Source organism: Monopterus albus, unplaced genomic scaffold (genome assembly GCF_001952655.1).
Source record: "Monopterus albus unplaced genomic scaffold, M_albus_1.0 scaffold194.1, whole genome shotgun sequence".
NCBI classification, from domain to species: Eukaryota; Metazoa; Chordata; class Actinopteri; order Synbranchiformes; family Synbranchidae; genus Monopterus; species Monopterus albus.
The window spans coordinates 828,975-841,299 of NW_018128074.1; the positions used below are offsets into that span (position 1 = coordinate 828,975).

The window sequence follows — 12,325 nt, forward strand, 5'->3', positions numbered from 1 at the left end:
TAATTGTTAAGAACTGGCTACATCGTTAGTTAGCCGTCAGACGAACCGTTAAAACATTTAACCTTAACACGCAGGAAACTGTCAGCATAACAAAAAAAAGTTGGTTATTTTGATGCTTACCTTTGTGGAGAAGTCTTTACAATCCAGTTATGAGGCGAAGACGAGGATGTGGCGAAATTCTTTTACCGTTTACTTCCCTCCCTCGGCCCCTCGGGTCCACACCCCTCTCCCTCCCTCCCTCCCTCTCCCTCCCTCTTTCTCTCTCTCTCTCTCTCACACACACATACAATAACTTCTTATGCTGCGTTCAGCTCCCCTCGTTAAACACACAACTGATGCCATATGTCAAAAACGCCCACGGGATCTGGGCGTAGTCAACACAAAATGTTGGCGTTTTCCCATACAGCCTACATCGGTTTGCTGTTTGTTATCCACCTTGTTATCTAGCTTGAGCTCACTGACAATTATTTTGTGTTGTGTTTTATCAAATTAGTTCCGTTTAAGTTATTAGCACACAGGCAATGCAGTTTTCCATAACAGAAGTAATAGAATAAAATATACCTAAAGAACAAACAAATAAACAGAAAGAGATGCAATAAAGTAATCTGATAGTTAAACTATTCAAGTGTGGAAAAGTTTAACCAAGTCAATGACCAAACCCATTGTGCCTCTGATGGCATTTTACGTGCCTATATAAATCACATAAAACACATAAGATAAGACAGAAAAGCATACAGTGTGTGGCTCCTTTGACTTTGATAACACTCAGTTGTCGCTGACCTGCTCAAGCACATGATGTACAGCACTGACTGTACAGCCAAATGGTTGGACTACGTGATGTTGTCCCCGTGGGTTCATAACTTACAGAGGGTGAACATTTTTAAAGATTACTGCAAAGCAGTTAAAGCTGTGTGTAACAGCTCAGAGTTAGTAAAAGATAAACTCAAGTCTTCTACTAATGATGTGTCAAAATACCTAACCACCATACTCACAGTCACACTTGTTCCTCAAACAGCCAAATAGATAAAAAAAAGAAAAGAAAAAAAAGAATTAATTTTCTGGCCATGCTTTGAACTATACAGTGAAACTTGACAGAAAAGTAGGTCAAGTTGATACTACTGGTCCACTGTGGTCAGCTCAGACTGGGTCACGCAGTTGCAGGTGTTTGTGTGTCGATATGCTTACGGTACATTAGTCATGCAGGTCACATTGAGAAATTCATCGGAAATGTGAGAAATTATTGTGAGCTTCCTGTGAAATATTTCATAACATTCACAAAGGCTTGACTTTTACCACGTGGCCATAACATTGGGCATTAAGTTCATTTTGTTCAGTTTTATGTACCACAGAGATTAACACTACCCCTTCTGCCAAACAGAGGTGTGAAGTGATGACCTATGGGGTCTAAGCTCTACACCCTTTTAACACCTTGCTTCCACTTAGATCAAAGGGCTTTTATTGTTTTATGGCCCCTAATTACAAATGTCCAATGAGTTCACACTTAGGGGTTACTTTTCACCCTCAATAGATTTTTTTTGATTAATTTCTGTAAATTGATTTACAAACCCTGTATTTTAACAGGCATGCATACCTTTAAAACGTATCCTACCCTAAAACTGTTCTCTTTTCAGAAACAACACATTAACAGGCATCCAATAATGTCATAAATCATAATTTCACGCTTCAGTCTGATAGATGGGGTAGTGTTATTCTCTCTTGTACCAACAAGTTGGGGGCAGCTGTGGTTTACTGGTTCAATCCCTGGCGCATCAAGTCCATATGTTGAAGTGTCTTTGAGCAAGACACTGGGGTGTGAATGGCTAAAAAGAGTGAAAGCGCTTTGAGTGAGCCTTTTACCATAACATGCATATGGCTAGTTGAGATGTTTACTTTGCCAGAATGATTTTTAATTTCACACAGTTCCTGTATTTTGACAGAAAGTTTACTGGTCATACTGTCATTTGAATTCTTTGAATATATGAGTCAAGGAAGTAGTAGTCTGAGGATGTTACGCCATGTGTAAAAGAGGAAATGTTTGAGCAACTGTGTTTCTGACAGGCAAACCTTTGACACTGTTTCATGCTTGAATACAGCAGAATTTGAATCACCATTACTTTAGAAGATGGGAGATTGTGTCTGGGAACGGAAGCAGATAGTAATTGCTATTACTTCACTGCTATGAGCTGTTAAGTTAAGATGCATTAATCATCATGCTATAAAACAAGCGGTGACATTAAACATAATTACTTAGTATTTGGAAGTACTGGTAATACTGGTTGCCATCTATTTACAGTCATTGATCCAATGTTGATCATCTACTATTTACCTGCCTTCTATTTGTTGTGACTAATGAAGTAACTCTGCTTTTTGAAGAGCAGCCATAAAAACCTTGATTTTGCTGTTTGTATTTTTGTTTTCTGATGATTTCCAACCAGAGGACCAGAAAGTGCACTAGGTTCTGGCCACTATGCATCAGCTAAACGCCTTGTGTTTGCTAGTATCATGTAAAAAAATTTATGACCTCAAATTAGAGATTTAGAATCTCACCTAATTTCAGTTTAATATAAAACAAAGAGGCCAGCCAACTGGACATAGTAGTGGTGGACAAACAGAAGAAGAAGGCCGCACTGATAGATGTAGCAATCCCAGAGTGATAGCAACATCAGGAAGAAGGAACGCAAGAAGCTCGAGAATGTATTAAGATTTAGATTTTGTAAATTTATATATGTGTGTGTGTGTGTGTGTGTGTGTGCGTATATAAAGAGAGAGAGAGTATCTCTTTATCTGGTGGATACAATGATGTCGGTGTATTAGACACATTTCCCACAAGATCATTTTCAGAGGATTCAACACTAACTAAAGCCCTGCAGCATCATCTGGTGGACAGTTAGAAGAAAACCCACCAGAGCTTTCTAAGACAAACCAAAACCCTCTTTCACAGCAGATATATTTTAACATGTATGAGACAGAATCAGAATGGCAGAGGGTGGAGGCTTTTGTTTTTATGACAAATATAAAGTTGTAAAATATTTACTGTATCTCCTAATTTTATTACTCTCTCAGGAAAGCAACAGGTATTAATTATGGGGAGGTGACGGCGGTGTGGTGGTTTGAGCAGTCATCTCCCAACTGGAAGGGGAGGCCACGTGTCGAAGTGTCCTTGGGCAAGACATTGAACAGTAAGTCCTACATCTCAGGTGGCAATAAGACAAGGTTTTCCGTTGCCATTTAATGGTATAGGATTGTGAAGATGCAATGTCTCAATTCACTGAACTTAATGTTTACACTGTGACTTTAAAGGGCATATTCTCCTGTATTCTTATTCTTCAGCTTCCTCCATAGCTCTTCTCATATTTACTCACTCCACCAAAGTCAAACTACAGCTGCTCTTACACACTACAAAGAGTTTCCACCTGGGCTACACACCTTACAATGAGTCATTTGCACTGCTTTCCATGTACAGTACATTTCATAAGCTATTATGCATCTCATCACCAACGCCCCTGGTGATGCTAACATCTAACAATCTTCTTGTCATTATTTGTTTGTACATGGCTTTGAGTTTCTTCATAGCCTATTAGGTTGTACCATTGAGTTTATCCTAATTACTTTAATTCAGTTTTCATATTCTATTTATTCTGTGTTTATTCTATTTTAGTTTTTTAAATGGTATGGGCATTCAATATTAGGCGAGAGAAAAACAGTATTTCGATTTTCCTGTGTGTCCTGCACATATAGTGAACTGACAATAAAAAAATCTTTGATCTTTGATAGCGTCACATGGAATGATTGTAAACATAAATGTATGAGCATACTGTATATTGACTGTAGGTAAATATTTTTGTAATAGATTTTATTTCTGACAAGTGATTAATAGTATTCAGTGTGATATAATGAAGGTTGAAAGATGGTCTTACATCTGGGGATTTAAGGTGCCAGTTGTTAAGCCGTGTTATATGTTCTTTGCTATTACATCAATGCCTACTAATGCACTCATGGTGGAAGATGACGAATTGCCGTTATATTTAAGGGGATTAAAGCTGTCGCTGGTTTACTGGGCTGAGTTGAAGGAATCAGGAGTGGATTTCCTTCAACAAAAGTGCTTTGTGGTCGTTGGGAATTTTCGCAACAACAAAAAGTTAAGGATTTCATTGAAATATTAATACAGTAAGGTAAGGTAAGGTAAGGTAAGGTAAGGTAAGGTAAGGTAAGACAAGACTTTATTGATCCCACAGTGGGGAAATTCCAGTGTAGCAGAGGAATTTGGTTTAAATAGATTAAAGTATGAACCAAATGCAGTGTGGGGTAACATTCTTCCATGGATAGTTCCGCTGGGTTCTGTAACACACTTTACAAAACACAACAACCTCTATTGCCAAATGTGGATTTGCAACTTCTGGAGCAGAAGACAACAGATTGATGGGAAAGTAAACAACACTGGATATTTAGTACAAGATTATTTAAAGAAGAATTATGGTTGAGAATATGTGGGGATGCTGAAAGGCTCTATTTACATTTCTCAAAAATACAAGATTAGAAACTAAGATATAGTCTTGTTTGTTTGCTTTTATCCTGATGGTCAAAAAAGTGTCACTGATGTGACACTCCGGTGCAGTAGGTGGCGGTAGTACAATGGTTTAAGACCCGTTTTTAAAATAGAAGAAGAACAACAACAACAACAACAACAACAACAAGAAGAACAAGAAGAACAAGAAGAACAAGAAGAAGAAGAGGACTATATAGGGAAAATGCTATAATGGCTTGTGATCATACACACAGATGGATCTTAGGATCCTGATACTGAATATATAGGAATTGTTTTGTTTTGTTTTGTTTTTTCCATAAATTCTCAGCATATTTCACACATTCACTGACAAACTGTATGTATTATCTGCAGAGATTATTGCAATAACTTTTGTGTTGCTTCGGATAGAACAAGTTCAGCCACTTATAACAGGAATTTGCTCAGGCAAAACTGTTAGAGAAGATCTTATACCTGAAATACATATAATGCTGTGTAAAAACAATATTATAATTAATGAGGAAAAGTCATTAAAGTCTTTGTTAGTGGTGTATGTGCAGATTCTCAGTCATCCAGGTCATAGTAACTGAAAAAACCTTAGAAAAAAATCAACTGGACTTCTGATGAAGCCTTTTGGATGAGAGGTGAAATGTCTTCGACCTAGAAATCTAAGTCCACTTGATTTTTTCTAAGGTTTTTTCAGTTTTGTTAGTTGTGTAGAATTCCAAAAGATGCTGAGCATGTTATTATGAATTGTTCTAAATGTTATTCAGAGAGGGAGACACTCAGGGAGTTAGTGCATGAAACAGGACAGGAGTGGAGTTTAAATTCACTACTGGGTATAGAGTAAGGTTCTGGGATATTAGAAGAGGATTAATTTACTTAATCATGGAGACAGGATGAGCAAATACGACATAGTGCTTCTTTTCTTAATTTTTCTTTTTTCCCAGAGCTAACTTAATGCTGTGACTCATTGGCTGTATGGTGAAGAGAAGAAGAAAAAGGAGGACGGATGTGATGCTCATGAGATGCATGAAGCTAATTAATGGTTTCATCTGTTTACTTTATGCCTCACACCAGGCCATGAGTAAGATAGCACGTTACACTGCAATACCAAAGACGTTAATTAACGTAGTATGTACAGGCTAACTGATGTTAACGTTAGCCTGTGTCTGTACAGAAGTTACTTAATGTTAAACCTTTATGTCACTTTTCGTGTCAGCATGTTACTGCTGTCTGTATAAATGAGACACTTAATGCAAATAGCTTTTGTAAATGCTGCTCAAGTTTACACACCCACCCTCTCTTGTTGGTTTAGCATGCAAATTATAAAACCACTGTCTCACTCTCTCAGAACTTGATTTTTATATGTGCAGCAGCAGTTTGCAGGTTATGAAAGGATATGAGTGTGAAGGGAACAAAGGGGGTGTAAATTTAAATACATGTTTAAACAAAAGCAGCTCAAAAACAAGAGCGCCACCTTTGTATATTAACTATTCTGTTTTTGTTCACACTGTTGTCTGACATTTCAGTCTTGTGGTCTACAGATGTTATTGGGTTAATGTAATTTCAGCACAATGAATGTTTCATGAAAAAATGTTTTAAAGTTTGCAAATAAACAGAAATGCAGCGACCTGCAGAGTTTGGGAGTTACAGTATGCAGACGTGTGGCTACCCCTATTGTATGGCTTCTGTAACAAGTTAAATACAGCAGGTAATATTCATCATTCTTACAGTTCTAACTTGCATATAAAATCAAAGTTATGATAATGTAATTCCACTCCAAATGAATTTGTAAGGTTAGAAATATTCTTGATAAAGGTGTCTTAGTCCATTTATGGATATATCAAAGAGGACTACATGAAAGAATATGGATTAGCACATTGAGGTCAATGTTAACTGCAGGTTATCATAACATTTCTGTATAATAAATACATATTGTCTATGACTGATTATGTTTTTGAAAAATTACCTAACCCTGTGTATAGAACAGATGTGTCTAATATTAAGCACAGTAGTCATAATCAGCCAACTTTAGTTAAGATATGTTTACGTGGCCGTGTTCCAATATATTTGTTTTACAGCAGATCAAGGGGATACGTTTGTCCTAGCTTTGATGATAAGATAAACAGATAAAAGATAGTTTATACTATACTGTAGGTATGAAAAGGTTATCAGCCTGGTTAAAAATAATACTAGTTTTTTTGTACTGCACTATAAACAGATACATCATTTGCTTCTCTGTGGTATTTCTGGGAAAAGAAGTGTTGCTGTAGCATTAAACAGCACTTCCAATTTTCACCAGTAACCATAGATGTCGCCAAAGAAACCAGGACTGAAATCTTAAGTGCTGAAGCTTTAAATACATCTCATGTTCACTAACTTCACACCAAATGCGTCAGTCTCTGGAGATTTACCTCCTGCTGCACCGCTGTGCTGTTTTGCATGCGCTTCCTTCCACAGCCTGAAACGACTTGGCGGCAGCATGAGTCAGGCACAGATGCTTTATCACTGTAGAATCTTGTCCAGTCAGCAGTACCATTCGCACCACAGCACGGCGCCTGGAAGTATATGTGAGTCATATGAAAAACATTTCATCCGGATGTTCCCATTGTAAGTTTGCAGATGACAATGCACATTAAAATAATGCAATAATGCCAGCAGATGGCGGAAAAATTATGTCATGTCACACCGTGCCACCCAACAGGATGCAGAGTGTTATGTGAAGGTGTTGTCAAGCTAAATAAACAGTGAGTAGGAGAGACTCACTTTCATCTGCACTAGATCCATAGGGAGTCTGTTTTTCTTGCAGGTGAAGAACCTGTAGCTGCTCATCATTTCGTTGATGGTATAACGGACAATGGATTGGACCTAGATTGGAGATGCAACATGGCAGCCAAAGTTAAGCTGTGCCTTCTGAAGGGTTTTATCTAACAAACTAAGCAATGAATTTATTTGCTCACTCTGTTCCTGAAGACGAATCCAGCGGTTGCTACGGCAATCAGAGCAAGGAAGATCAGTACAAGTAGCATGACAAACTGCAAGAGAGAAAAATGAAAAACAGTTACAATGCAAATACTATACTAAGACCCATTTTACACAGAGATATCATAGAAAACTGCTGGTGTTTTGATCCTTCTTTAAGGCAGATTTTTAAGCCCCTTTTACACCCATTCATCCATCCATTTTCCTCCGCTTATCCGGGGCCGGGTCGTGGGGGCAGCAGTCTAAGCAAAGATGCCCAGACTTCCCTCTCCCCAGACACTTCCTCCAGCTCCTCCGGGGGAATGACGAGGCGTTCCCAGGCCAGCCGAGAGACATAGTCCCTCCACTGTGTCCTGGGTCTTCCCCGGGGCCTCCTCCCGGTGGGACATGCCCGGAACACCTCTTTACACCAATCTTAAAAAAAGATGAGAAACTGCTGCTCCTGTGCTCAATTCGTACAGCTGCTGGAATCTTGGCTGGTACTAGAGGCATAAAGATATGCAATTATAGACAACAACAATAATAAACACTACATTGCAATGGATTAGTTTTTTGTAATTACTTGGGGTGGGTTTATTTCATGTTTCATTCTGTTTTAATATGGGTTGCTATAATTCAGGAGGTTATGCTGTAAATTAAGGTGGTTGGATGGTGGTTTAAATTCTTGTTCTATGTGCCCCCTTTTAATTTTAAGCACCTGACCCCGTAAAGGTCTCTGCACGGCCCTGCTGCACACATAGAGCAGAGCAAACAGAAGCGTGCGTTTTGGCTGCATCCACCCAAAGTGCAGAGGTGTGGCTGTGTACAAAGGTACAAAGGTTCTGTAACCACGGTGAAACAACAACAAAATAACGTTTTAATTCTTTGATTCATGTTTTTCGCCGATGCTGCTCTCTCTCCTCCTTCACTAGCTCTGTCTCTCAACCCCCCCATTCTGCCTTATACCGTTACTGTACCTTTTATACAGAACGGCCAGGCGTAAAAACTCCTGCAGTCAGTGGGCAACGTAAAAGGGGCTCGAGATAGATTATAGCCTGCGTGTTTTGGACATGTGCTATTTCATAAATTGTACCACAAATTTTCCACAGAGCAAAGCAAACCTTTTGTTGTCTTATGATAAACAGATACCCTACCACACTGTATGAATTACCATGGCCAGCATAGCGTAGTCCTCTTTCAAGACTGCCCGGAAGCCGAAGAGGGAAACGAGGAAAAGCAACCCACCGGCTGCAATGAGGATGAGGGGAGCTATTATGCCTGCTGAATCGGTGACCGGTATGGTCTTCTGCAGACCCACCTTAACCACGATTCCCAGCACAATCGCTGCTATGGCACAAAGCTGCAGGAAAAGAAACACATTCTATTAGGCTGGAATTTGTGGAATAATGTAGGGATGCACTGACACCACCTTTTTCAGACCAAGTGTTTTCATCTGAGTTCTCAACTATACTTAATAACAATGCAGTGTTTCTTCTATAAAAATTACAAATACATACAAGTGCAACAGCTTTAGAGATAGTCTTTATTTCCATGAGATTTGCTTTGATTGTGATAAAATAAAATAAATATCAAGAGGCTGTGCAATTATATCTTTTTGCTGATAGCCACCACTGAAATTTTGGATGCCTAAATAGCCTACTACACAACAAACTGAAATAAAGTAGTCTTTAACTTTTTGTAGGAATGCAGCCCTCTTAATTAGCCCTGTACATTTTACATTACCAGGGGTACATGCTGAGAACTGCAGCGTCTCTGCTGCACTACTGTACAGGAGCTGGTTGGTCCCAGCCACAAAGTTTACATAAACTCAACAGATTTAAACATACAGAACCCGTTAGACTCGGTCGTTAACCGCTGTACATAAAATATTTTTGTTTTCTTCTTTTTCACAGCAATCAGCATAAATAAGCACCGTGCGTGTCTGTGCCATGGGAGCTCCCACTGGCAGCTTGGCACCAGTAAACTGCAGGCGTGGAAAAAGGATGTGCCAGTGCAATATGGAGCTGTAAAGTCGCAGACAGTGACACGGAAGATGTGCATCAGCCTCTAGAAGAGGAGTGTCTCACCTGCTCAGAGGTGGCTGTGCTCCTTGTACATGTGTACGTGCATCGCTTTAATGGAGCGAAGGTGTGTGCGTGCAAAACATAACAGCCTCTCTGATAAGAAACACCATAAATCATCTTGTATAAGCTTATATCCTTTAAATATATATGTATATGTATATGTATATGCCTCATTAAACAGCTGCCTGTGACACTGTAGCCTGCAGGTGTAGGGGCGACATGCTGCACTGCTTTTCTAACAATGAGCAGCTCCAGTGCATTTGGAGTGTGGAGTGACCTAGGTGCGCGATTGTCTTCCCATAACTTATGAGAAAAACACACCTTCCCACCCAGACACAGAGAAAATGGAGATGTGTGATGACTCCACCTAGGGGCCCCACAGCCCGGCACCTCCCTCGCTGATGACGCATGGGTTCAAGACAGAAGCTGGGTAACCACCTCTGAAACCATTTAATAAGGAGGAGACCTACGTCATGTATATGTATGATATGACAAAGGTGTCAATATGTTGTGGTGGATCCCTTGACGCAGGAGAGATGACGGCGCATACGCCGTCCTCTGAGAAAGCAGTGCTCTCGTGAGCGAATTCAACTCCACCCAAGCTAAACAATCAGTTGGCAGTGTTGGGGAAAACTTCTGATCCTCACCGGCAACACCGGCACCTTTGTACAGCTTGAACTTGTACATCGAGCTGGAGGTATCAGCTCTGACCTGAGCTTGATAACCCCAAGGCTTTGGTTTTTTGGTTGTGTACAGCTTGCTGGAGTGCCTGCCTTTGGGCCTGGGCTCATTTGAAGGAGGAAAAGCTGAATCTGATGTTTAAATGACCAAACAGACACAGGACTGAGCAGTTAGAAAAATAAAGCAGAAAAAAGGCCACAAGTAAACAACAGTGTGATGCAGAATAAGATTTCAGAACTGCCATCTAAACTGACTCAGTGCAGCAAGAAACTTAAGCAGCAGCCGGTGTGTACTTTCTCAGGAACTATCTCACTGCTTTCACAGCAACACACAGGATAGAAAACAAAGTTACTCAAGACAAGAACGGTAACATCAGTGTTTCTCAACTTTATGCAAGTTGCAGGGTGTTGGGACTGGTTAGCAAAGTGATAATTGATCCTCTGTGGGAGCCTCTAATAAAGAATGTGCTATGAATCACAGGTATGAATCCGATTCGAAAGCTCACCCATGTGCAGGCAGATGGAGACTCATTTGTGGCTGTTTTTAACAATATAGAGGTATAGAGGTGGTGCTGATTTTGAGTGTTTAGTCACCAACAGTTTGATGCAGTTGCATAGAGAGAGTGGTCAGGGATGTTGACACAAAGCAAAATCTCACACTTGGGATGTTTACATATGGAGGCCTGTGGACAACCACAGCTGCAGGGTTCAGATGAGCTGACAAAGCTGCGAAGTAGATCAGCTTAGCTGAGATTCAGATATGTCGACCTTGGAATAAAAAAAACCCTCTGCTCTTGTGACAGTAATATTATCTAGATAGTGCTGTTTTTTGTTTATGATGACATAGCTTGATGGTGATGTCTCACACTACACAAAACGGTATATAGTTTAAGAAAACCTTGCTATTAGCTGACACTTCTCCGTGGTTGTTGAGACTAGTTGAGACTAGTAGAACTAGTGATGGTGGTTAGATAATCAAGCTGAGCAAATTTATGACAGCACAGCCTGATACACGCTGTGGGTCCTCAGAATGGGTCAAACAGTCATTTAACATAAATAGTGGGCTTGCTGGAATGACCCCCCATCTTGTGGCACATTTTACTGCATTGTAACTGTGCTGATTTTCTATCTCTCGGTAGTTAAATGTAGTTTGGTTAGAGATCAACTAATCCTAAACATCAGTAAAATGTTTATAAACTCAGTGTACATTAAACTGAACTGAGATCTCAGAGTTGTAATGATAATGGCTATTTGAGCATGAGATAAAGTTCAACATGATTCAAGACATTAATACTGTATATAAAAATTATATACTAATTAATTTTGGTGTGCATGTGGAATAGGTTGCTGCCTGTCCACTAGATGGCGCCCAAACACTCAGCTAATAAAAACATCTGAACCTATATTTACCTTAAACAAAACATTTTGAGTCTTAGCAACATGTATTCATGTCATTTTAATCCATTATTAAATATGATGGTTCCACAGTAACTTACAACGACCTGGTTTAGACTACTTCATGTCCACTGTATGTGTGCACACACATACATGCTGTGTGTCTGTCTGCACCCCTCCCTCCCTGTCTCAGACAGAGCAGAGAAACAGAGCTCACAGTCAGGTGTTTGGTGCCATCACTTATCTTAAAATATCTCCAACCCACTAAAATTTCTTCTCTGCCATCGAACAACCTGCTCAACCTGCATCATGTTGCTGTCAAGTGGTATTGGTTTGTTTTTTTGTTTGTTGGTTTTATTAGATCCCCATTAGCTACTGTATCCAGTAGCCATTCTTCCCAGGGTCCTTTGCAAATATACATACATGTGACAACACTAATCACGTTCTGTACAGTAGAAAAACAAATATACTTATATTCCACACACCATAAACATTACACTACTAGCATACACCCATAATGCACAAAAACACTAACACTGAAAGTTCACTAACACAAATACAGAGCTCCGAAATCTGATTTAAACTCCAAGTATAAGTACTCATATTATAGAATCATATCATAGAAAAGCTATTTTATCTGAAATTTCTTTCCAGTAAATGCTTTTTTGAACTTAAAACTA

The 12,325-nt window shown here is 39.5% G+C and overlaps 1 protein-coding gene across 1 annotated transcript in view; it reads right to left on the reverse strand.

Annotated features, from left to right (window-relative positions):
• cd63 (CD63 molecule) overlaps nucleotides 1–10,257 on the reverse strand; it is a 34,587-nt gene extending 24,330 nt beyond the window's left edge. The window contains exons 1-5 of the mRNA XM_020617790.1: nucleotides 10,218–10,257; nucleotides 9,892–9,968; nucleotides 8,658–8,846; nucleotides 7,486–7,560; nucleotides 7,292–7,393 (exon numbers count right to left, since the gene is read on the reverse strand). Coding sequence (XP_020473446.1) covers nucleotides 7,292–7,393; nucleotides 7,486–7,560; nucleotides 8,658–8,846; nucleotides 9,892–9,968; nucleotides 10,218–10,257 — 483 coding nt within the window. The remainder of the gene's footprint in view (nucleotides 1–7,291; nucleotides 7,394–7,485; nucleotides 7,561–8,657; nucleotides 8,847–9,891; nucleotides 9,969–10,217) is intronic.
• Nucleotides 10,258–12,325: the final 2,068 nt, after the last annotated feature.